We start from the raw sequence: 23,008 nt of genomic DNA on the forward strand, positions 1-23,008 counted from the left end.
TTATACATATAAGGGAGTAGTGCTCCTTATTTATAGCTTTCTGATGTAACAAACTCTGTATCTATGTTTTTTGACCAATAAAACCTAGGCTGGCTCCCTTCCCCCATATATGGGGTTTTGCCAAAAAAAAAAATTTCTAGTTATCCCAATGTGACAAAAGCAAACACCAAAGATAAGCAACTTTTATTGTTTTAACTTTGGAAGAGTTAAATAAAGTAAGATATAATCTAATCTTGACCTGAGGGAAGGTTGGGTTGAGTAGTAAGGAGCCAAGGATTGTAAGCCTTTGGTTCAAGACCTCCTATTTACAATAAATAAATAAATAAATCTTGACCTTCGCCATAACATCAATTTGCAAGAAAGACTGCTGGAATGATAACATTTAAAATCATATTAAAACACATGCAAAATGAGATCTCTGTAATGAATGAAATGATTTATTAGAGGAAAGGCTCATTAATAGAGTTTTATAAAGCTTATTAGAAAAACATATTTTGCATAATGTGCAAAACACACACACATACACATATATTTGCTGTTCCATGTTGTTCTATTTGTTACTCTTCATTTTCTTGAAAAGCTTAAAATGTCTTCATGTTTTGTAGTGTTTTTCCAAAGTATCAGAACTATAAAGTAAAAGACAGGGTGGAAACTCTAACGACCTACCTTCCCCCTAAGGCGAATCAAAAAGTTTGGCAGACTGTCTGCCCAACTCTCGCCATGACTTACTCATGAATTTCAGAAAACAATAACAATTCCCAAACTCCAATTGTATTAACCCCAAAGTAAGCATCAAAACTCCATGGTTATATATTACACACCATCAAGAATTTCAAATCATCCCGACATATATAAACAACCAAACGGATAACCATCTAAGTCGTTTAATCAAATCACTAGGTATAACTAAGATGGTAAGTTACTTAAAGTAAGACGTCAGCTCTCAAACTGTTTATTTCCTCGCTTCTTTGTTGCCAATGCCTACTAAGGAAAACAAACTAAAGGGGTGAGCTATTGCCTAGTGAGGTTTTAGGAGACATGCAAACAAAGTATCTCAAAACAAATAAAATAACGGTAACCAGGAAAATTATTAACAAGACAAGCAAAGATCAAATAACACTTTCAAGTAGAAGGATACAGTTTTCCTCGCATTGACCCCTTGTCTCGAAACTGTTGACACTCCATCAACCTTGGAGTACAATAACAAAATCCAATAGATCACCACTTCACTCTCCAGTCTCCGTCCACCGATCATCCTCCTTTACCGGGCTTGCATGCCAAACAAGTAACAAGTAGGGTAATACTCAAGTATACCAGAGCCAATAACAAGATATAGGACCCACGGTTTGTCGGTCGGTTCGACCAAACCCTTGCTGGCTTGATTTGACCAACTAGCTAATGGGGTTTGGGATCCCAGGCACGTCATATAGTCAGTGGGATAACATACCCAACTGATGTTCAAGTCAAGCACATGTATATCATTTCACTTGTAAATAGTATCAAGTTAGAGCAAGTGTAATAAAGTATACACTCACCCTGCCAATAACAATTCAAGAGAGCTAACATTCCACTCAATCAACAATCTCATCAAAACAGCATTCAAATCAAGTACAGGTCAGACCATGCCATTGAAACACTCACCAAATCAAGTTGACAATCACGTCTCGACTTTGGGGTTTCCTTCTAACTCTCCACCAACTCCTGAAACATGCCCAAGTTACAATTACACTTATCACCTTGATTAAAACAAGTGAAAGACATATAAAACCCTAGTTTTAAAACTTATCAAACATGTAGGTTAAAAGGTATAGAGTCTTGCAACCAAATGCATGAAAATAAGGTTGGAAACCTTGTCCTTACTCTCGGCTTCTTTCATACAATTGTCTCACCATGATTACTTCATGTTTCTCCAAAACCAGTGAATTGACTCATGCAATCCATGTTTAAAGTATTAACAATTTAATGGCCAAAAGGTACGAGTTCGTAGCCAACATCTTAGAGTTAAAGCTGGATTTAAAGTTCAAAGAAAATGGTAGCTACATGTTCTCGATTTAAGCAGGAATTTTTCAATAAAATAGCATTCCATTTTTCGAAAGCAAGGTTGAAATGTAACCATGGGTCATGGCTGGAAGTTTTCCTCCAAAATAAGTTACTTATAAGTGGATTGCTAACCAAAAACTCAACTTTCTTTCATGGTTCAAGTATAAATCATGCAATGCCTCATAGTGTGACTATAAGGCATGAATCTCTTCGAAAACATAAACAAAAATGGAAGTTACAAGCTGGAAAACACAGCTCCCTCTCTATGATTTAGGCAAGAAAAGTTTAGCAAGTCTTTCCTTAACTTTTGTCACCAAAACAGCACCCTTCATACTCACTTTCAATCAAAAATCACTTAGTAATAGGCTTGTAACATGGGACGAGGTATATATCAAACATTCTAGAAACACTCAACAAGAAAATTTGTATCTAAAAGCCGGAAATTCAAACTTCCTCCATGATTCAAAGCTGGAAAAGAATCTAGCAAACATTTGGTCAAAGCAAGGGATTTTTCCAAACAAATTTCATTCTATCCATCCCAAGTCAATATGTAATCTCATAAACCACTACAAGAAATTTGGTTATCAGTGACAACATTTCTCAGTGACAATAGAAAAGTTGCCACAAAATGAGGTCCTCTACCAACAACTTTGAAAGTTGTCACAAATGCCTCATAGAACTAACTAATTAGCGACGACTTGGATTTGTCATCACAAACATATTCCGGCCAATAGGATCCAAGAGAGTGGGAGTTACTGGTGAATACCTTTAGTGACGACTTGATGAATATCATCACTATTACTATCTTTGTTTCTTTGACAACTTTACAATGTCGTCACTGAATCTTGTGCACTTTCTTTACTAGAAACTCTCTGCTGTCACTATAACAATGGATAGCTTTAGTGATAATTATATGTTGTCACTAAACTATTTTAGAATTTTTACAACTTTGGCAATATATTAATATTAATGTTAATTTGTTTCTAATGAAACCGTTTGACTATCATACAATTTTGAGCCTCTTGATTTTCAAATAAATTGGCAATTTGACTAGTTTAGTCAATTGGTCATATTAATTTGTCCAAGAATGACTTGTTAAAGGAAAAAAAACTGAAGACATTTTGTAGTTAATTTCCCCATACCTAAAAAATGTTAATTTGTAAGAGTTTGTAAATTAAACTAGTTATTAAAGCACATAACTCCTAAACTCTTTAGTTAATTAATTAAATCAATTTATTATATTGCTTTAATTATGTATTTTTAATTCGAAGTTAATAAATTAAATGTAAAGTTTTATGTTTGACTAATAGTAAATAAATTATTTATGAAAAAATATTTTTCTCATCTAATTGACCTTTTTTAAATTTTTTAATAAAAAAGAGTCAAATTTAAGAAGTACGGTACTAAAACAAAAGGTACTTTTTATAACAAGGTAATTTTTGACAAAAGTCTAATTCACCACAAAAAGTCATCTTTTATGACAAGTTTCGAGTTATCGTCATGATAAGATGGACTTTCTATAACTAAGGTGTACAAGTCGTCAATGAAAGTCATAGAATATCTAGGTAAGGTAATAACATTTTTGGCTTTTATCTTCTCGCTTGTGTATTTCAGAGAACATTCACAATAAACTTTTGCCCACACACAGAGGGGCCTCCCTTCTCTCATTTTGCGCTTCCATATTTGCAGTAGATCTGCCATTTCTCCTGATGGGTTGTCTCTCAAAACGTCTCCATTTTGCATCCTATACCTCTGAGGTATTGTTTTTTTCGGCAAATCTCCCAACCAGCTATTCCAACTTGTATCCCCACAAGCCGTTCCAACTTGTATTGTTGTCATCTTCGATCTATAAATCAAGCACCCATCTGTGCATAGAAGTTGCGTCTCCTAGACCGGCACCATTCCTATTCCAGTCAGAATTTCCATCACTCTGGCTATATCTCTTTCATGAGGTCTTCCCAAATCCCAGCCACTTCAAGCCCTAACTTGTATCCAAATTTCCCCCTCCTAAAATCTTTCAGTGGAGCTGATTTTTTAATTCCCTATACTGGTGAGCTTTTAGTTCTAGCCTTAATTCAAATCCTTGTATCATTCATTCCTGTTCAATGAATTTATTTAGTGAATATTAAAGTTGTTATTTTATTTTATTTACAGCTTACTAACTTTTTTAATTAAGGAAAGAGACAAATTTTCTTCTCTATTTTTCTTCTTGGCTTTGAAAAAATTGTTCATGCTTTCTTTGTTTTTTAATTTAGTGTAAAAAAGTTCTTATGGGTCAGCCACACAATGCTGGGATGTTTTGGATGAATAGTGGAAATGTTGGTGAGGAAGAATATGATTAAAAACTACCCTAGCAAAGCAACTGGGAGCAGTGTCAGTAGACCAAGTTTCGGATGCCAAAGTCTAGCAAACCCTAGCAAAGTATTTATGGTTGAAGGACAATTATGAAGTCTAGTTGCAGGTTGTTCCGCATTAGGCTTCTTGGGTAGTGCAAAGGTAAGTGAAAAAAGATAATATTTATATTTCTCAAATAATTGAAACTACAACTTGTTCTAAGTTGTATTTGTTTGGAAATCAACATTTTAGAGTTTCTGTTTGTTAAGTACCTTTGTGTATTTTATATGTGGAATGTTCAAGGGCCATTCTTATTAAACTACTTGTTGATTGGTTAGCAATAGCAACAGGTAATGCTAGTGCTATTGCCAAGTTTAATGCTGCGAATTCAACTAATTTTGGCACTTTTATGAGCTCAGCTGCTATTTTTGCAGGTTATGCTATAGCATTGGCTGGTCCATCTGTTTTTAGAGGTACTTTGCTATGATGTAATTGCTGATCCTCATCTTCATACCAATAAATAAGAGTTGTGGATTGTCTTTACGCTTTATTGAAAAATTAAACTTTACCATAACTTAGTGTTGACACTAGAATTTGAGATCTTATTTTCCTCTGCCGTGATTTTTTTTCTCCAGAACTACGCACTGCAATTTTCTCCAAGAAAGCAATACGAAACAATCGTTCTATTTCCAAGAGGGTAATCACTTGTATTTCTTCTTCCCTTCTCTTTTGTGCTTTGCCAGGAGAGATAGCTATGGGACTGTTATTGGTTAATTGAAGGGAATTTTTTCTTTTCATTTTTGTTTGTAGTTTGGATTTACTTTTCTTCTTTGTTTGGTAAAATGAATCTGTTCGACTTCTAGCATCTTAACTTAATCTGTTTTTGTGTAACTCCATCTCATAGCATTCTTAATTATTTGCAAATCCTAAAGTAATGTTCTTTAATTGTTTGTGTTAATAAAATGGAGTTCTTTCTTGCTTTCATATATGGTTCCTTGGTGTTGCTGGTGAAGTAATGACTTGTGGGAAAAGTTCCCTTTTCTAATCTAGGTATAGATTGTATATTCCAGATGTATATGTGTACATCAAGTTGTCTCATACAATACTAAATACTCAGCTTTAGATATTTTTCTTAACATGACTAGTTGGACTAGTCTTTGTGCTTAAACTTGAATTATGTAATTGTCTTGCTATAAAAGTGTGTGACAACCTTTCATGCTAGTATATAAGTTGAACTTAGTGATAAGCAGGGAAAAAACATGGACATCATCTCAAAAGTTTGTAATATGATCTATGAACTCTGTTTGATTTGTGGGCTTTGGTTGCATGAGTTTTAGTTACACGGGCAATGTATTCATGTGACTTTCCATATTTTATTCTTATGAAATTTCAAAGTGGTTGTCACATGGGTGAAAACAAATTTTGCATAAAAGGATACCATAAAATGACTAGTCTGTATTCTTCTAATTAGATGTCATGGCTTATCACTTGTGTAGGGGAATTGTCTATAGTTATAATATGTGGATATATTGTGGTGAAAGTTTGTATTACCTTAATGGATTATGACACCATAAGTATTCATTTGCAGCAGCATTTTTTTTATGGGTTGCAGTGCCATGGTTGATTTTGTACATTAATTTAATTTAGTTGTATGGTTTGACAGCTTTAATTTCATAAGAATGATAAAATTCTTGCTTTTATTTTACTCAAGTGTTTTAGCATGGTGTGCTGAATATGTTTTTCCATCAAAGCTAAATTAGAGAGAGCAGTTGATTATCATGCTCTTTTCATTTCTATGTGCATTTATTTCTGAGCTTTAAAATATTATGATCCTCAAAAAAAAAAAAAAAAGCTACTGGCATGAGATATTTGCTATTAGAACTTTTGAAATTGAAAGTAGGCTGGTTATAGAATGTACTGGTTAGCATAATAGTTAGAAGCTCCGATTTACAGTAGAGCATATTTCTATTTTATACACAGTTTCACTAAAATATTAGATGCATCAAATTTTTTATTATCAAAATCATTAAAATATTACCAATGGGCACAAAGAGTCCTTATATATGTTGAATTTTAGTTGTCATCAAAACTTGGTCCTGTGATAAATAATAGGCATTCTCGATACCTGAAAAGCTGAAGTTGCTATTCATGATCTATTTGAATGAACCATACAAATGGGGCCTATGAAGCCATAGAAGGATCACTGTTTGGTTCTTAGTATAGTAGCATAAGCATATTAATTGTTTCCTGAGTTTTTAATATCGTAGTCAAAATAAAAGAAGTGTTTCTTGAATTCTAAAGTTCAAAGTGCTTTATCTCTTACTTTGCTCTTGTTTAGTCATTGTCTAGATGATACTTAAAAGAAATGATTTAGCTTATTTTCTTGAAAACTCTAAGTTCTGTTTCTTGTCTCAAGTTTTTCTTATCACCTACTAATAATTGAAGTACTTCACTGCAGATATGTTGCTCATTTTAGATTTTTGGAAGATCAGCAGCAAGAGTTGCTAATTGACTCAAGAACTATAGAGAAAATCTTATACTCAAGAAATGTTTGGACTGCTATGGTTTTGATTCATAAGTCATAAATAAAAAAAAAAGAAATTTTATTAAAAAAAAAAATGTTTCGACAACACATTTTTTTGGGGACTTGGATTTGTTTTGTAAAACTGTCTTGACTTGTATGTGAAATTTAGGCCAAGTACCACTTAGCAAAGTATTTGTAGGGTGTTGTTTTTTTTTTCATTTTTTAGATATAATTGTAACAAGAAAATCTTCAAATTTCATGGTGGTCAAGTGTTATCACTAAATCAGATTTCTCTATTGACAACCATCTATTGTTATAGAATTCAAAAGTGTTTAGTGACAACAAAAGTTGTCAGCAATTAGTTTACTCCATTGTCAACTCTGGATTAGTTTTAGTGACGATATTGCTTTGTACATTATTGATAAGATACTATGTCATCACTAAAATTACAAAAATTACTGGCGACACCAGTTGTCACAAAAGAGTACTATTCACTGACGACTTTTAAGGTCGTCACTGTATACTTTTACCGACGGGCCTTCAGTGACGACTCTGTGACGACTAAAAAGTTGTTAATAAAACTTATCAGTGACGACTTTTTATTTTTTTTTGTGACAAAAATGACTTGTCAATGAAAACCAATGTTCTTGTAGTGAACCTTGAAATGAGGACATGAAATTTCAAAATCCAACAAAACTTTTCAAGAAATTTTAGTTTTAAAACAAGAATTTCAGCTAGACATCCATCGAACAGGCCAACAATTGTCTCATAGCCATGTAGTCCTTGTATGACTGTTTCAGTCCCATTAATCCAGTTTTCACTAGGAAAAACTAGTATGTAACACTAGATAAAGGTTATACTAAGTATATAACATGATTTTCTAGCCACATTCACCAAAATATCCACTCAAAATCAAAAGATTCACTATCGGCTCCCAAACATCAACATAAATAGAAATTTCAACAAGGTTCCTTCAAAACCAACACTTATCTCACTTACATTCAAGCAAAACACTACATTTATGTCAAGCTGAAAGAGATAAGAGATGTGTAAAGTGCTTTTAGACAGAATTAGTCAAAATTACCGAAAAACAAGAACTGAAAATTGCAGCTTTTCCTCTTGATTGCTGTCAAGAAATTCCAGCTTTGAAAATGTGAGAATCCGTAATTTTCATTTTCTAAGTTTTTTTTTTATTTTTCATAACTTGTTTTCTGCATTTTCGTGATTAGAAAATTTTTCTAGATAAATTTAAGGAGCCGATATGATTTTTAGATGATTTTTCTAGTATCGAATAGATTTTGAGAAATTAAGAGCAGATACCGGACGTGGGACCCACTAGTGCGGAAAGTCCGGAAAAATTCGGCCAACTAGATTAAGTTTTGAATACTGGAATTAATTTATCGGGTGTTAAGAGATAAGTAGAGAGTGCTAAGTGGATTGATATAAGGGAGACAAGGTAGGTGAGCATTTAATTAAAGGTGACAAGTGTCACCATTTGATTGGGCTACCTTAAGACTTTCTTACCATTGACTTAAATAACCAAAAATGACCCAAAAATCATCAAAATTCCTCCAAGGGTGGCCGACTTTCTTGAAGCTCAAAGGAAAGAAAACTCTTCACAATTTTGGTCTCCAATCTTGCTCAATCTCTCAAATCAACCGATTAATCTTCCAATTGTTCCATAAAACTCCTCCACTTAGTGATTTTGAGGTGATTGGTGAAGTTATTTGGAAAGTTAAGGTGGTCCATAGCTCTCCCTCTCTTGTTTTAAAGGTAAGTTGTGAAGAACCACCCTCCTTCCTTAATTGATGCTCAAATCATGCTTAGTGGAAGTAGAAGATGCAAGTTTATGACCTCTGGCACCAGTTCCTCGACCCACTTTGGCCAGTGGAGCATTTGTATAAGTCGGCTCCCGACTGCTGCTAGGTGCAAATCTTTTCTTGGCCTGGTAAGTTTTTACTTGAGTTCTAGCAACTTCAACCCTTTGAGCTCTTTCTACAGCATCAGCAAATGTGTCTATCCGAACAGCAGCTAATCCCTCCTGAATTTCCACGTTTAGTCCCTGCACAAACCTCCGGACACGCCTTTGTTCCGTGGCTATCAGTTCAGGAGCAAATCGGGACAATTTTATGGCCTGGGTTGGCCTCAGGTTCCCTATCACTACCACCCTCGGGGTGTTGCCTAGTTGGTCTCCCACGTCCTCTATTTCTAACTTGTAGATCCATAGCCTAGTTATGCCTATTGATAAAAATAAAGTGATCAAGCGAAGATGTTGCTATTTATTTACTTGTTATTATTAAGTGAAGTCAATATGAATACCAAGAGAAAGAAAATTTAAAACACTTAAAGCATATATTCACATACCAAAGTTCATACAACTTTAAAAGCCAAACAATTCACGGTACATTTAATATTTTCACACATAACTCATATTTCGATCTTTATAAACATGAAGGAAAGCAAGTCAATAATACACCGATTATTATAACCACATAACTAATAGCTCAACCCTTAGTTTAGATTCAACTTAACCTTCATTAGTTTAGTCTTTGACAATCCCACTAGGCCCCACTCATTCTTCCGATTTCGCTTCCATAAATTCCTCTTAAATACGTAATTGGCACTAATCTTCAAGATCACACCATTGGCTCTTTACCTTTAACTTTCAAAAGTTAGACTTGATTCCTTCAATCCTACTTTTCCAAACTTAGTCATGATTTCTAGTCACATCATAATGCGATATACTGAATTCTTTTCAATTGCAAATACACCATTTAATGAAATATCTGGTATTCGGGTACAAGAATCTGACTATAGGATAATTCACACCTCAGGCTGGCCAGTCCCAAGAGTAACTTACCTATATTTGAGATTCCTACCCAACATACATGTCTAATATCCCAACTATAAACTTTTGTTCCACACTTAACGAGTCAATCCCCACAGTCCGAGAGTCCTCTCCCGGCACGAGCTCGATAAGAGCTCTGATACCACCTGTGGCGACCCCACTTTCCCCTAAGGCGAACCAAAGGGTTGGCGGGCCGTCTGCCCAGCTCTCGCCAGGACTCATGCAAGCATTCTAACCTAAAACCTTGGAGTAATAAACTACTCTGTTACAAAACAAATTTTCCCGAATAAGATCATCCTTACATCCAACTTAACTTCAGAGATAGCAGAGATAAATTAGCCAGTCGAGGCTCTTAAACATCCCACGTGCTACGTACCAAAATATAAAGTCGTACCAATCCGGGTAGATAAATACATAAATCTCTATTACAAATTTACAGGCCAAGTAATCGAATTAGGGTTTACCCATTTTCCCGTTTCAAGTGGCAACCCAAAAGAAAAGTGCATTATCTCAATAACACATTACAGCCCACAGAATAAGTTATAGCATTCAAATACAATCCAAAAGGAAAACTTAAGTAAGCATCCAGCTTTCAGTTTCCAGAACCTGTTAAGGAAAACAATAAACGTGGGGTGAGCTAAAGCTCAGTGGTGCCCCAAAAACATGCAATCAATTAAAACAATTAACACGTATTGATTCGATTGAAGTAAACAAATAGGAAGGCGATAATACCCAAGTGTACCTTAGACTGGTCGAGGGATTCACCCAACGACGTTACGTCCTGAACTTACATTATTATTATAGACTCGTCGAGGGATTCACCCAACGACTTTACGTCTAGCACTTGATTGATTATTATTGACTCGTCGAGGGATTCACCCAACGACTTTACGTCTAGCACTTGATTTATTATTATTGACTCGTCGAGGGATTCACCCAACGACTTTACGTCTAGCACTTGATTGATTATTATTGACTCGTCGAGGGATTCACCCAACGACTTTACGTCTAGCACTTGATTCACAAAAAAAATGTTTTACGCAAGTCACCACTCGAAAGGCTAGTGTGATAAAGTACACATTGCTCACTTCGATGGGTCAAAACCACTTCATAGTTATAATATAGCAAGTTAATAAAGCGCTTAACCACATAACATAAAACAAGCAGGGACACTCACCAAGAGTGAAGTTCAGATGTCAAGTTGGGAATCGAATTCCGCTTCCTCGCAATATCCTAGAATATCAAATATTGAAATTATAAGCTTTTATTCAGTCTTTAGACTCGAACACATTGAGGTTTATCTAATATATTGCTAGTTTACTTTCCCATAGTAATTTCAAAAATCTACTTAGATTGAAACTTGACACAAATAGTAGAAATGTTTCTTATAATTTTCCTTGAGGTACTTTTCCTTATAAAAAGGGTAACTAGTATAAATTTTCTGGAAATAAGTCGACAAACCTCTTAATATCAATGTTAGAAAGTTACTTTGAACATTTCTTTAAAGCTATGGTTCCTGCAAAAATTATTACTAAAACTATTTTACCCTAAAATAAGGTTTCTTGCCGAGCAAGTTTCCCATGCTTTTCCCCAGAATTATTACAACTCGTATTTTGGAACTTTTCCTATAGTTAACTATAGCTTAAGGAAAGAAAATGAATTAAAATAAGACTTAGAATTTTCAAAAGCTATATAACTTATTTACTAATCGAGGCTAGTTTGAGCTAAAGGAAATTATCGAGTTGGAAAGTTTTATAATATAATACTAGCTGGAAAAATATTTCTGATTAATTTGATCACAGCTACTCGAGTTCGCAAGGTCGATACAACTTCCACAGCTCCGATTCCGTTTCGAAATTATAATATGGATCAAAATATGACAAAAATCACATAGCAAATTACTAGGGCTTCGTCAATCATTAGCCCTAGATTTCAACAAGTGCATTTCTGAATAAAATAAAATGATCAACCAAGGCTTCATCAATCATTAGCACTTGGTTTCAGCAAGCCCATCATAAGCAACTAAAAATAAAATAAAAGTAAAGCCTCCAAGACATTCCAGCAATTAACTTTCGTCACCCTGTAGTACTTAGAAAATCATTCAAATGGCCAAGAGCTTCATCAATCATTAGCTCTTGATAGCAACCAATCACTTTCAAACCAAAATTTCAACTAGAAACAAGGAGTAAAGTCACGGCTAATTTAACGCTTAAATAACTCGAGAAATTCAGATTACCACCATAGCATTTTACTAGGCTCAATGCCATTCACATACCAGAAAATTTTAGCATGTAAGCTTCACTTGAAATTCAGAAATTCAAATCACAGATAGGCCCAACATTCGATTCAAGTCAAAATTCATTTTCCTGAAGAAACAGGACATTAAGTCAAGACAGCCTACTTTGAGGAGTCACGTACAGCCGTACACATGGAGGAAAAATATAAAATTTCTACAGAACCAAGGCCCATGTTTCTAGTTTCAAATGCCACTGACGGCACCTTAAACGGATTTTTCTACACCAAGATATAAGCATTTTACTGAAATTGGTCAGGGACATCCAAAAATCTGAAATGTCATTTTTCACATGTGAAAAACTCCTTTTTCTCTTTTTGCACCAAAATGTTTTTATTCAAACCATCCATACATTTCTTATATAATTCCAAAACAACATATTCCAGGCATTTCCATCCCTCATGATTTGAAGGAAATTTTCGAAACTAAGTTGAGCTTCCAACTCAACCTTCGGCCATCACAAAGGAAATTCCAGCATTTGTATACTAACCTCTTTAATTCAATCCTTCAATATATTAAATATTTCCTCGCCAAACCACTTAAATTTTGCATCTCTTATGTAGCTCAAGACCATCATAGTCCAAGGAAACAATAAAATAAATGTTCAGAAACCATTTAAACTTTCTAAAGGCAAACTGAAATTTCTGGTTCAACCTTGCTTGCGGCTTCAAAGATTTCCAGCAAACAATTCAACTTTAGTTCAAATTTCCTTGGTTTAAACATGGTGTTAGTTACTCAATTCAACATTTTAAACACCTAGTTAGTTACTAAAATTTTCCACTTTCAAAATTGAGTTCAAACTATCATTATTAACATCAAAATTTCCAGAAATTTTCCTGCTTGGGCTCGGGTGATCATGCCTTGAAGCAGAATGTACTCTTAACCTTTATTTCTCTGATTTAAAACTTACTAATCAACTACATGCAGGGCCTAATTAACTTGTTATTAGTCATCTAATCATGGTTATAAGTTTAAACAACAACACTAAACCAAATCAGGTTGCAAAGCTTTAAGCTAAGCTCTCGGCCAAACCAGAAATTCTTCCAGCATTTGTTTAGTCACAAACCATTTTTTTTCTATGGTTAATTCCTGTATTTTGCACTTAATTTCACATGCACAACTGCTGAATTTAACTAGCTATCATATCCAGACCAGAAATCAGTTTGATAGCAACCAAATTGAACCAAGTTAAGCTGTAATAATTAAGCTAGGCTCTCGGCAGAATTTTCTTACCCCAAACTAACCCAGAAATTTATCTCTGCTTTAACACTTCATTCGAATGCCCAATTCATCATACATGGTCTTAATCTTCCAGTTCTTACTCAGCTAAAGACATTTGGGTGTTCAGATTATCACACAAAACAAAATTGGAGCTGCAATAACACCTCAAGTCTCGGTAGCAACAATTTCTCAAAACAGAAATTTTCCTAAGGTTTTGATTTCAGCATCCGATTGTATAATCTAAACATGTAATCTCTGATATAGCTTGATCAACTAATAATCAACCTATTTTAGACCAGAAATTACCTCAGCTAGCAACCAATCTTTCACACGAAATTCCAGAAATTTCCTTCCTAGCTCTCGGCCAAGTGCAGATGGTGATTCTGGTTTGGAGTTGCGGCTGAAAAGGGTTGTGGATGAAGGTAGAATTGGTGAAGCTTCCGGCAGATTCCCTTCCCTGGCTTTGCTCCAACTCACGGCTGAATCCAAGAAGTTTCCGGCAGCTCTCTCCCTCTCTCGGTGCTCTCGGTCAAGGCAGGGAAGAAATGAGGTTTTGTTGTGAATCAAGAATGAAAGAGTAGAGTGGTATTTGGAGTGAAGTTGATTTCGACTTTGGTTTGTGCAGAGAAAGAGTCGGCTGAAATGGTTGTGAGATGTAGTGTGAATTTGATCAAGTGGTTTTGTGGTGCCGCGGTTTACGAAAGGTTGCGTATCGAATTGGTTAAAATGCAATTGGTCGAAGTTGCGGTGATGGGAATTTGTCATAAGGGTCGTTTGGTTTCGCATGGAATTGTAAGGTCTTTTGGTCTTTTCACTTGGTTTCCTAATCTCAACTTAATTTCTCAAATTTATCCTCAAGGGTGATTTGAACGCCTAATAACCCCTCCCAATATACTTAACCATTTTTATCGAATAAATATCGATTAAACTTAAATATTAAGGTTCCTAACATTATATAGCGATTAACTTAATTATCCGCATCTCCAATTGTTTATTCTCAAGAATTAAAGTTATCCTACACAAAATTTATCGAATTTTCATGCCTTAAGTATGTTTAGTATAGGAATATCATATTTATCTAAAATTCATTGATTTTTATCTTAACGCGGAAATTCCTATAAACATTTAACATTATTAACGATTAAAACTAGCTATCGGAAATCAAAGAATTTATTTTAAAGTAATAGAATTAATCCAACTCAAGAAATATTAATTTAGTATAGCAAAACCGAATAATTCAATATTGGCACAATTATATTATTTATTACATAGAAATTATCTTTACCCTTTTATTTCAAAACAATTAATTACAATACTAGAATTCAAAAAAATTAATTATTAGATCAATGAAATAGTTTACCATTGAAATATGAAGTTAATGTAACAAAACTAAGAAGTTTAGTAGTTTAGCACAATTCTTTTATTTTGCACATAACGTTTATTTCTACGTACTTACTTAAAAACAATTGGACTTAGTGCTAAAATTTATTAAAGAATTAAAATGCAAATAAAATATGCACTGATATTTATATGTCTATTTTCAGGGTTCTCACATCCTCCCCTCCTTAAAATGAATTTTGTCCTCAAAATTCTTACTTTCTTGAGAAACAAATCGGAATACTTTTTCTGCATTTCTTCTTCTAACTCCCAAGTTGCTTCTTCGGAAATCCAAAGTTCCAATACTTTTGTTCTGCAATCAAGCTTAGCATGGTGATGAGCTAGAAAATTCTTTCATATAATAACATCATAACCTCGTATGTCCAATTTGATTAGATCCACTAGTATTTTATGCCCTTCAATCCAGAATTCACAGTTATTATAAGTTAAGCTACTGATTAAAATCTTATTACCCATTGATGTTTTAACTTCAAGGTCAAGGGTAATCTAACAGGTTTGACGTTAACTCCGGATGGAAAAGTTTGGTTCACAAATGAATGAGTTGCGCTATGATCAATTAACACTCTAGCTAATTGATGAGAAATGGGAAGAGTACCTTCCACGGCTTCCGAAGAATCAGGTACAGGTTGGTCATTTATAGCGTAAACCCTGGTAGGAACTTTCGGCCTATTCTCTCTAATGTTGGCTGGTTCATCATTCAGGGTATTATCCTCTTGTATTTTCGGGCAACCGGCAATTTGGTGCTCGCTGCTTCCACACTTCAAGCACTTTCCTGCTTTCCTCCAGCAACCGGCCTCGGTATGTCCAGGTTTCTTGCAATACCCACAAGTTCCCAGGAAAGTTATCGCACGACTTCCTTGTGGAGCGTTCCTAGGTTGACCTCTTCCATTTGGTCCCCCGTTAGTTCCATTATTTCTTCCTCCGGCACCTCTGGCACCAGTTCCTCGACCCACTTTGGCCAGTGGAGCATTTGTATAAGTCGGCTCCCGACTGCTGCTAGGTGCAAATCTTTTCTTGGCCTGGTAAGTTTTTACTTGAGTTCTAGCAACTTCAACCCTTTGAGCTCTTTCTACAGCATCAGCAAATGTGTCTATCCGAACAGCAGCTAATCCCTCCTGAATTTCCACGTTTAGTCCCTGCACAAACCTCCGGACACGCCTTTGTTCCGTGGCTATCAGTTCAGGAGCAAATCGGGACAATTTTGTGAACTGGACTTCATATTCGGCGACACTCATCGCCCCTTGTTTACATTTTATGAAGTCGTCCTCTCTCTTTTCTTGAATGAGAGGTGGAAGAAATTTGGCGTTGAACTCCCTTGTGAAGTTCGCCCAGGTCCTGGGAATATGATTCCTGTCCCAATTGACCCTAATTAGGTTCCACCAGGAACGAGCTGCTCCTTCAAACTGGAATGCTGCAAAAGTCACTTGCCTCTCTTCCGTATAATTTAGAGCGGCAAAAATATCAGAGATCCTTTCCCACCAACCTTCGGCTACCTCAGGTTCTGGGCCTCCGTAGAACTTAGGAGGTCCAAACTTCAGGAATCTCTCTAATGCCCGATCCTCGTAATCGATTGGGCCTCCTTGCTGATGCACCGCTCCATGGGCTTGATGCTCAGTCATGCGCTCTAACACATCAGTTATTCTATTGATTGCGGTGGCCACTGGATCTCCGGCCACGTTTCCCTGACCATGGCCTGGGTTGGCCTCAGGTTCCCTATCACTACCACCCTCGGGGTGTTGCCTAGTTGGTCTCCCACGTCCTCTATTTCTAACTTGTAGATCCATAGCCTAGTTATGCCTATTGATAAAAATAAAGTGATCAAGCGAAGATGTTGCTATTTATTTACTTGTTATTATTAAGTGAAGTCAATATGAATACCAAGAGAAAGAAAATTTAAAACACTTAAAGCATATATTCACATACCAAAGTTCATACAACTTTAAAAGCCAAACAATTCACGGTACATTTAATATTTTCACACATAACTCATATTTCGATCTTTATAAACATGAAGGAAAGCAAGTCAATAATACACCGATTATTATAACCACATAACTAATAGCTCAACCCTTAGTTTAGATTCAACTTAACCTTCATTAGTTTAGTCTTTGACAATCCCACTAGGCCCCACTCATTCTTCCGATTTCGCTTCCATAAATTCCTCTTAAATACGTAATTGGCACTAATCTTCAAGATCACACCATTGGCTCTTTACCTTTAACTTTCAAAAGTTAGACTTGATTCCTTCAATCCTACTTTTCCAAACTTAGTCATGATTTCTAGTCACATCATAATGCGATATACTGAATTCTTTTCAATTGCAAATACACCATTTAATGAAATATCTGGTATTCGGGTACAAGAATCTGACTATAGGATAATTCACACCTCAGGCTGGCCAGTCCCAAGAGTAACTTACCTATATTTGAGATTCCTACCCAACATACATGTCTAATATCCCAACTATAAACTTTTGTTCCACACTTAACGAGTCAATCCCCACAGTCCGAGAGTCCTCTCCCGGCACGAGCTCGATAAGAGCTCTGATACCACCTGTGGCGACCCCACTTTCCCCTAAGGCGAACCAAAGGGTTGGCGGGCCGTCTGCCCAACTCTCGCCAGGACTCATGCAAGCATTCTAACCTAAAACCTTGGAGTAATAAACTACTCTGTTACAAAACAAATTTTCCCGAATAAGATCATCCTTACATCCAACTTAACTTCAGAGATAGCAGAGATAAATTAGCCAGTCGAGGCTCTTAAACATCCCACGTGCTACGTACCAAAATATAAAGTCGTACCAATCCGGGTAGATAAATACATAAATCTCTATTACAAATTTACAGGCCAAGTAATCGAATTAGGGTTTACCCATTTTCCCGTTTCAAGTGGCAACCCAAAAGAAAAGTGCATTATCTCAATAACACATTACAGCCCACAGAATAAGTTATAGCATTCAAATACAATCCAAAAGGAAAACTTAAGTAAGCATCCAGCTTTCAGTTTCCAGAACCTGTTAAGGAAAACAATAAACGTGGGGTGAGCTAAAGCTCAGTGGTGCCCCAAAAACATGCAATCAATTAAAACAATTAACACGTATTGATTCGATTGAAGTAAACAAATAGGAAGGCGATAATACCCAAGTGTACCTTAGACTGGTCGAGGGATTCACCCAACGACGTTACGTCCTGAACTTACATTATTATTATAGACTCGTCGAGGGATTCACCCAACGACTTTACGTCTAGCACTTGATTGATTATTATTGACTCGTCGAGGGATTCACCCAACGACTTTACGTCTAGCACTTGATTTATTATTATTGACTCGTCGAGGGATTCACCCAACGACTTTACGTCTAGCACTTGATTGATTATTATTGACTCGTCGAGGGATTCACCCAACGACTTTACGTCTAGCACTTGATTCACAAAAAAAATGTTTTACGCAAGTCACCACTCGAAAGGCTAGTGTGATAAAGTACACATTGCTCACTTCGATGGGTCAAAACCACTTCATAGTTATAATATAGCAAGTTAATAAAGCGCTTAACCACATAACATAAAACAAGCAGGGACACTCACCAAGAGTGAAGTTCAGATGTCAAGTTGGGAATCGAATTCCGCTTCCTCGCAATATCCTAGAATATCAAATATTGAAATTATAAGCTTTTATTCAGTCTTTAGACTCGAACACATTGAGGTTTATCTAATATATTGCTAGTTTACTTTCCCATAGTAATTTCAAAAATCTACTTAGATTGAAACTTGACACAAATAGTAGAAATGTTTCTTATAATTTTCCTTGAGGTACTTTTCCTTATAAAAAGGGTAACTAGTATAAATTTTCTGGAAATAAGTCGACAAACCTCTTAATATCAATGTTAGAAAGTTACTTTGAACATTTCTTTAAAGCTATGGTTCCTGCAAAAATTATTACTAAAACTATTTTACCCTAAAATAAGGTTTCTTGCCGAGCAAGTTTCCCATGCTTTTCCCCAGAATTATTACAACTCGTATTTTGGAACTTTTCCTATAGTTAACTATAGCTTAAGGAAAGAAAATGAATTAAAATAAGACTTAGAATTTTCAAAAGCTATATAACTTATTTACTAATCGAGGCTAGTTTGAGCTAAAGGAAATTATCGAGTTGGAAAGTTTTATAATATAATACTAGCTGGAAAAATATTTCTGATTAATTTGATCACAGCTACTCGAGTTCGCAAGGTCGATACAACTTCCACAGCTCCGATTCCGTTTCGAAATTATAATATGGATCAAAATATGACAAAAATCACATAGCAAATTACTAGGGCTTCGTCAATCATTAGCCCTAGATTTCAACAAGTGCATTTCTGAATAAAATAAAATGATCAACCAAGGCTTCATCAATCATTAGCACTTGGTTTCAGCAAGCCCATCATAAGCAACTAAAAATAAAATAAAAGTAAAGCCTCCAAGACATTCCAGCAATTAACTTTCGTCACCCTGTAGTACTTAGAAAATCATTCAAATGGCCAAGAGCTTCATCAATCATTAGCTCTTGATAGCAACCAATCACTTTCAAACCAAAATTTCAACTAGAAACAAGGAGTAAAGTCACGGCTAATTTAACGCTTAAATAACTCGAGAAATTCAGATTACCACCATAGCATTTTACTAGGCTCAATGCCATTCACATACCAGAAAATTTTAGCATGTAAGCTTCACTTGAAATTCAGAAATTCAAATCACAGATAGGCCCAACATTCGATTCAAGTCAAAATTCATTTTCCTGAAGAAACAGGACATTAAGTCAAGACAGCCTACTTTGAGGAGTCACGTACAGCCGTACACATGGAGGAAAAATATAAAATTTCTACAGAACCAAGGCCCATGTTTCTAGTTTCAAATGCCACTGACGGCACCTTAAACGGATTTTTCTACACCAAGATATAAGCATTTTACTGAAATTGGTCAGGGACATCCAAAAATCTGAAATGTCATTTTTCACATGTGAAAAACTCCTTTTTCTCTTTTTGCACCAAAATGTTTTTATTCAAACCATCCATACATTTCTTATATAATTCCAAAACAACATATTCCAGGCATTTCCATCCCTCATGATTTGAAGGAAATTTTCGAAACTAAGTTGAGCTTCCAACTCAACCTTCGGCCATCACAAAGGAAATTCCAGCATTTGTATACTAACCTCTTTAATTCAATCCTTCAATATATTAAATATTTCCTCGCCAAACCACTTAAATTTTGCATCTCTTATGTAGCTCAAGACCATCATAGTCCAAGGAAACAATAAAATAAATGTTCAGAAACCATTTAAACTTTCTAAAGGCAAACTGAAATTTCTGGTTCAACCTTGCTTGCGGCTTCAAAGATTTCCAGCAAACAATTCAACTTTAGTTCAAATTTCCTTGGTTTAAACATGGTGTTAGTTACTCAATTCAACATTTTAAACACCTAGTTAGTTACTAAAATTTTCCACTTTCAAAATTGAGTTCAAACTATCATTATTAACATCAAAATTTCCAGAAATTTTCCTGCTTGGGCTCGGGTGATCATGCCTTGAAGCAGAATGTACTCTTAACCTTTATTTCTCTGATTTAAAACTTACTAATCAACTACATGCAGGGCCTAATTAACTTGTTATTAGTCATCTAATCATGGTTATAAGTTTAAACAACAACACTAAACCAAATCAGGTTGCAAAGCTTTAAGCTAAGCTCTCGGCCAAACCAGAAATTCTTCCAGCATTTGTTTAGTCACAAACCATTTTTTTTCTATGGTTAATTCCTGTATTTTGCACTTAATTTCACATGCACAACTGCTGAATTTAACTAGCTATCATATCCAGACCAGAAATCAGTTTGATAGCAACCAAATTGAACCAAGTTAAGCTGTAATAATTAAGCTAGGCTCTCGGCAGAATTTTCTTACCCCAAACTAACCCAGAAATTTATCTCTGCTTTAACACTTCATTCGAATGCCCAATTCATCATACATGGTCTTAATCTTCCAGTTCTTACTCAGCTAAAGACATTTGGGTGTTCAGATTATCACACAAAACAAAATTGGAGCTGCAATAACACCTCAAGTCTCGGTAGCAACAATTTCTCAAAACAGAAATTTTCCTAAGGTTTTGATTTCAGCATCCGATTGTATAATCTAAACATGTAATCTCTGATATAGCTTGATCAACTAATAATCAACCTATTTTAGACCAGAAATTACCTCAGCTAGCAACCAATCTTTCACACGAAATTCCAGAAATTTCCTTCCTAGCTCTCGGCCAAGTGCAGATGGTGATTCTGGTTTGGAGTTGCGGCTGAAAAGGGTTGTGGATGAAGGTAGAATTGGTGAAGCTTCCGGCAGATTCCCTTCCCTGGCTTTGCTCCAACTCACGGCTGAATCCAAGAAGTTTCCGGCAGCTCTCTCCCTCTCTCGGTGCTCTCGGTCAAGGCAGGGAAGAAATGAGGTTTTGTTGTGAATCAAGAATGAAAGAGTAGAGTGGTATTTGGAGTGAAGTTGATTTCGACTTTGGTTTGTGCAGAGAAAGAGTCGGCTGAAATGGTTGTGAGATGTAGTGTGAATTTGATCAAGTGGTTTTGTGGTGCCGCGGTTTACGAAAGGTTGCGTATCGAATTGGTTAAAATGCAATTGGTCGAAGTTGCGGTGATGGGAATTTGTCATAAGGGTCGTTTGGTTTCGCATGGAATTGTAAGGTCTTTTGGTCTTTTCACTTGGTTTCCTAATCTCAACTTAATTTCTCAAATTTATCCTCAAGGGTGATTTGAACGCCTAATAACCCCTCCCAATATACTTAACCATTTTTATCGAATAAATATCGATTAAACTTAAATATTAAGGTTCCTAACATTATATAGCGATTAACTTAATTATCCGCATCTCCAATTGTTTATTCTCAAGAATTAAAGTTATCCTACACAAAATTTATCGAATTTTCATGCCTTAAGTATGTTTAGTATAGGAATATCATATTTATCTAAAATTCATTGATTTTTATCTTAACGCGGAAATTCCTATAAACATTTAACATTATTAACGATTAAAACTAGCTATCGGAAATCAAAGAATTTATTTTAAAGTAATAGAATTAATCCAACTCAAGAAATATTAATTTAGTATAGCAAAACCGAATAATTCAATATTGGCACAATTATATTATTTATTACATAGAAATTATCTTTACCCTTTTATTTCAAAACAATTAATTACAATACTAGAATTCAAAAAAATTAATTATTAGATCAATGAAATAGTTTACCATTGAAATATGAAGTTAATGTAACAAAACTAAGAAGTTTAGTAGTTTAGCACAATTCTTTTATTTTGCACATAACGTTTATTTCTACGTACTTACTTAAAAACAATTGGACTTAGTGCTAAAATTTATTAAAGAATTAAAATGCAAATAAAATATGCACTGATATTTATATGTCTATTTTCAGGGTTCTCACAGAATTGGCCTTAGCTCAAAACATGAAAGTTGTAGGGAATGACATTTTAAAGGTGGCTACAAAATTTCAGGTCAATCGGAGTTGTGTGGAGTGAGATAAGTCGAAAATACTATTGCTGTTCTGTTTTACCCGAAATTGGGATTTGCGACTGTAATGGTGATAAATGGTTGCCGAATGAACTAGATGAATGACTCTTTTGTATTGTATATAAAATGGGACCCTAAATGTATCATTAGGGCCGTTTTCACTTTTGTTTTGGCAAACCATATATGTAGTGACTTTTGTATCACTTTTAAATGTCATTTTTGGTTTGTAAAGGCTAAATGTTATGTGGTATATGTAATTCGATGTTTGGTTGGGTTCGGACGAGTCGGTTACTATTCATGGCCGACTCCGAATTTTGTTTCTTTTATTTTGGGTTATTTTACCCTTTAGCCTTATTTGCGCGCGTTATAAGTTCCAGAACGTGATAGATCGCTCTATACTGCACCGTTAGACCTGGCGAGAGCTGGGCAGGCAGTCCGCTAACCTTTTTGGTTTGCCTTAGGGGAAGGTGGGGCTGTCACAGGTGGTATCAGAGCCACTTCGCGTGGTCTCTGCGCGGAGTGAGCCTAGGGCCAAGTGGTGTTATGGTCCTGATTTCCTGGAGATGTCTAAGTGCTCGTTTGAGCGTAAGTTATGAATGGGGCATGTTATAAGTGTAAAAATCTTTATTATGCAACTTGAGGAAGATAGATATGTATGTCGGGTAGGAATCTATAATATGGATGATTTACGCTTGGGACCGGCCGGCTCGAGTTGTGAATTATCCTAAATGGGATTCTTGCGCCCGGATACGAAAGAGACGAGAGTCTAGGTTAGAAAGAATGGGGCGAA

At 35.5% G+C, this 23,008-nt stretch overlaps 1 protein-coding gene across 6 annotated transcripts; it reads right to left on the reverse strand.

Moving 5' to 3' along the window:
• Positions 1 to 10,129: 10,129 nt before the first annotated feature.
• On the reverse strand, positions 10,130 to 22,114 carry LOC113732583 (uncharacterized). Of its 6 annotated transcripts, XM_072050532.1 has the most exons (5): positions 20,886 to 22,112; positions 18,243 to 18,298; positions 15,254 to 16,455; positions 10,924 to 10,979; positions 10,130 to 10,352 (listed from the first exon to the last, which is right to left on the reverse strand). In XM_072050532.1, the coding sequence occupies exons 3-4, from the start codon at positions 16,440 to 16,442 to the stop codon at positions 10,936 to 10,938; spliced, it is 1,233 nt and encodes a 410-aa protein (XP_071906633.1). In that variant the 5' UTR covers positions 16,443 to 16,455; positions 18,243 to 18,298; positions 20,886 to 22,112; the 3' UTR covers positions 10,130 to 10,352; positions 10,924 to 10,935. The 6 variants fall into 6 exon arrangements, 3 of the variants coding, with proteins under 3 accessions (XP_071906633.1, XP_071906634.1, XP_071906636.1); XR_011814965.1 differs by lacking the exon at positions 15,254 to 16,455 and having other exon boundaries at positions 20,886 to 21,761; XM_072050533.1 differs by lacking the exon at positions 18,243 to 18,298 and having other exon boundaries at positions 20,886 to 22,114.
• Between the last annotated feature and the right edge of the window lie 894 nt (positions 22,115 to 23,008).

The sequence above is a fragment of the Coffea arabica genome, chromosome 5c, assembly GCF_036785885.1.
Source record: "Coffea arabica cultivar ET-39 chromosome 5c, Coffea Arabica ET-39 HiFi, whole genome shotgun sequence".
In the NCBI taxonomy this organism is placed as follows: Eukaryota; Viridiplantae; Streptophyta; class Magnoliopsida; order Gentianales; family Rubiaceae; genus Coffea; species Coffea arabica.

Bases quoted from the DNA above. Each gene is read 5' to 3' on its own strand.
- LOC113732583 (XM_072050533.1), bottom strand. From the start codon at position 16,442: ATGGATCTACAAGTTAGAAATAGAGGACGTGGGAGACCAACTAGGCAA. The intron at 10,980-15,253 runs GTACTCTTCCCA...TTGATATTCTAG, and splicing joins TTCTTCGGAAGCCGTGGAAG to GATATTGCGAGGAAGCGGAA.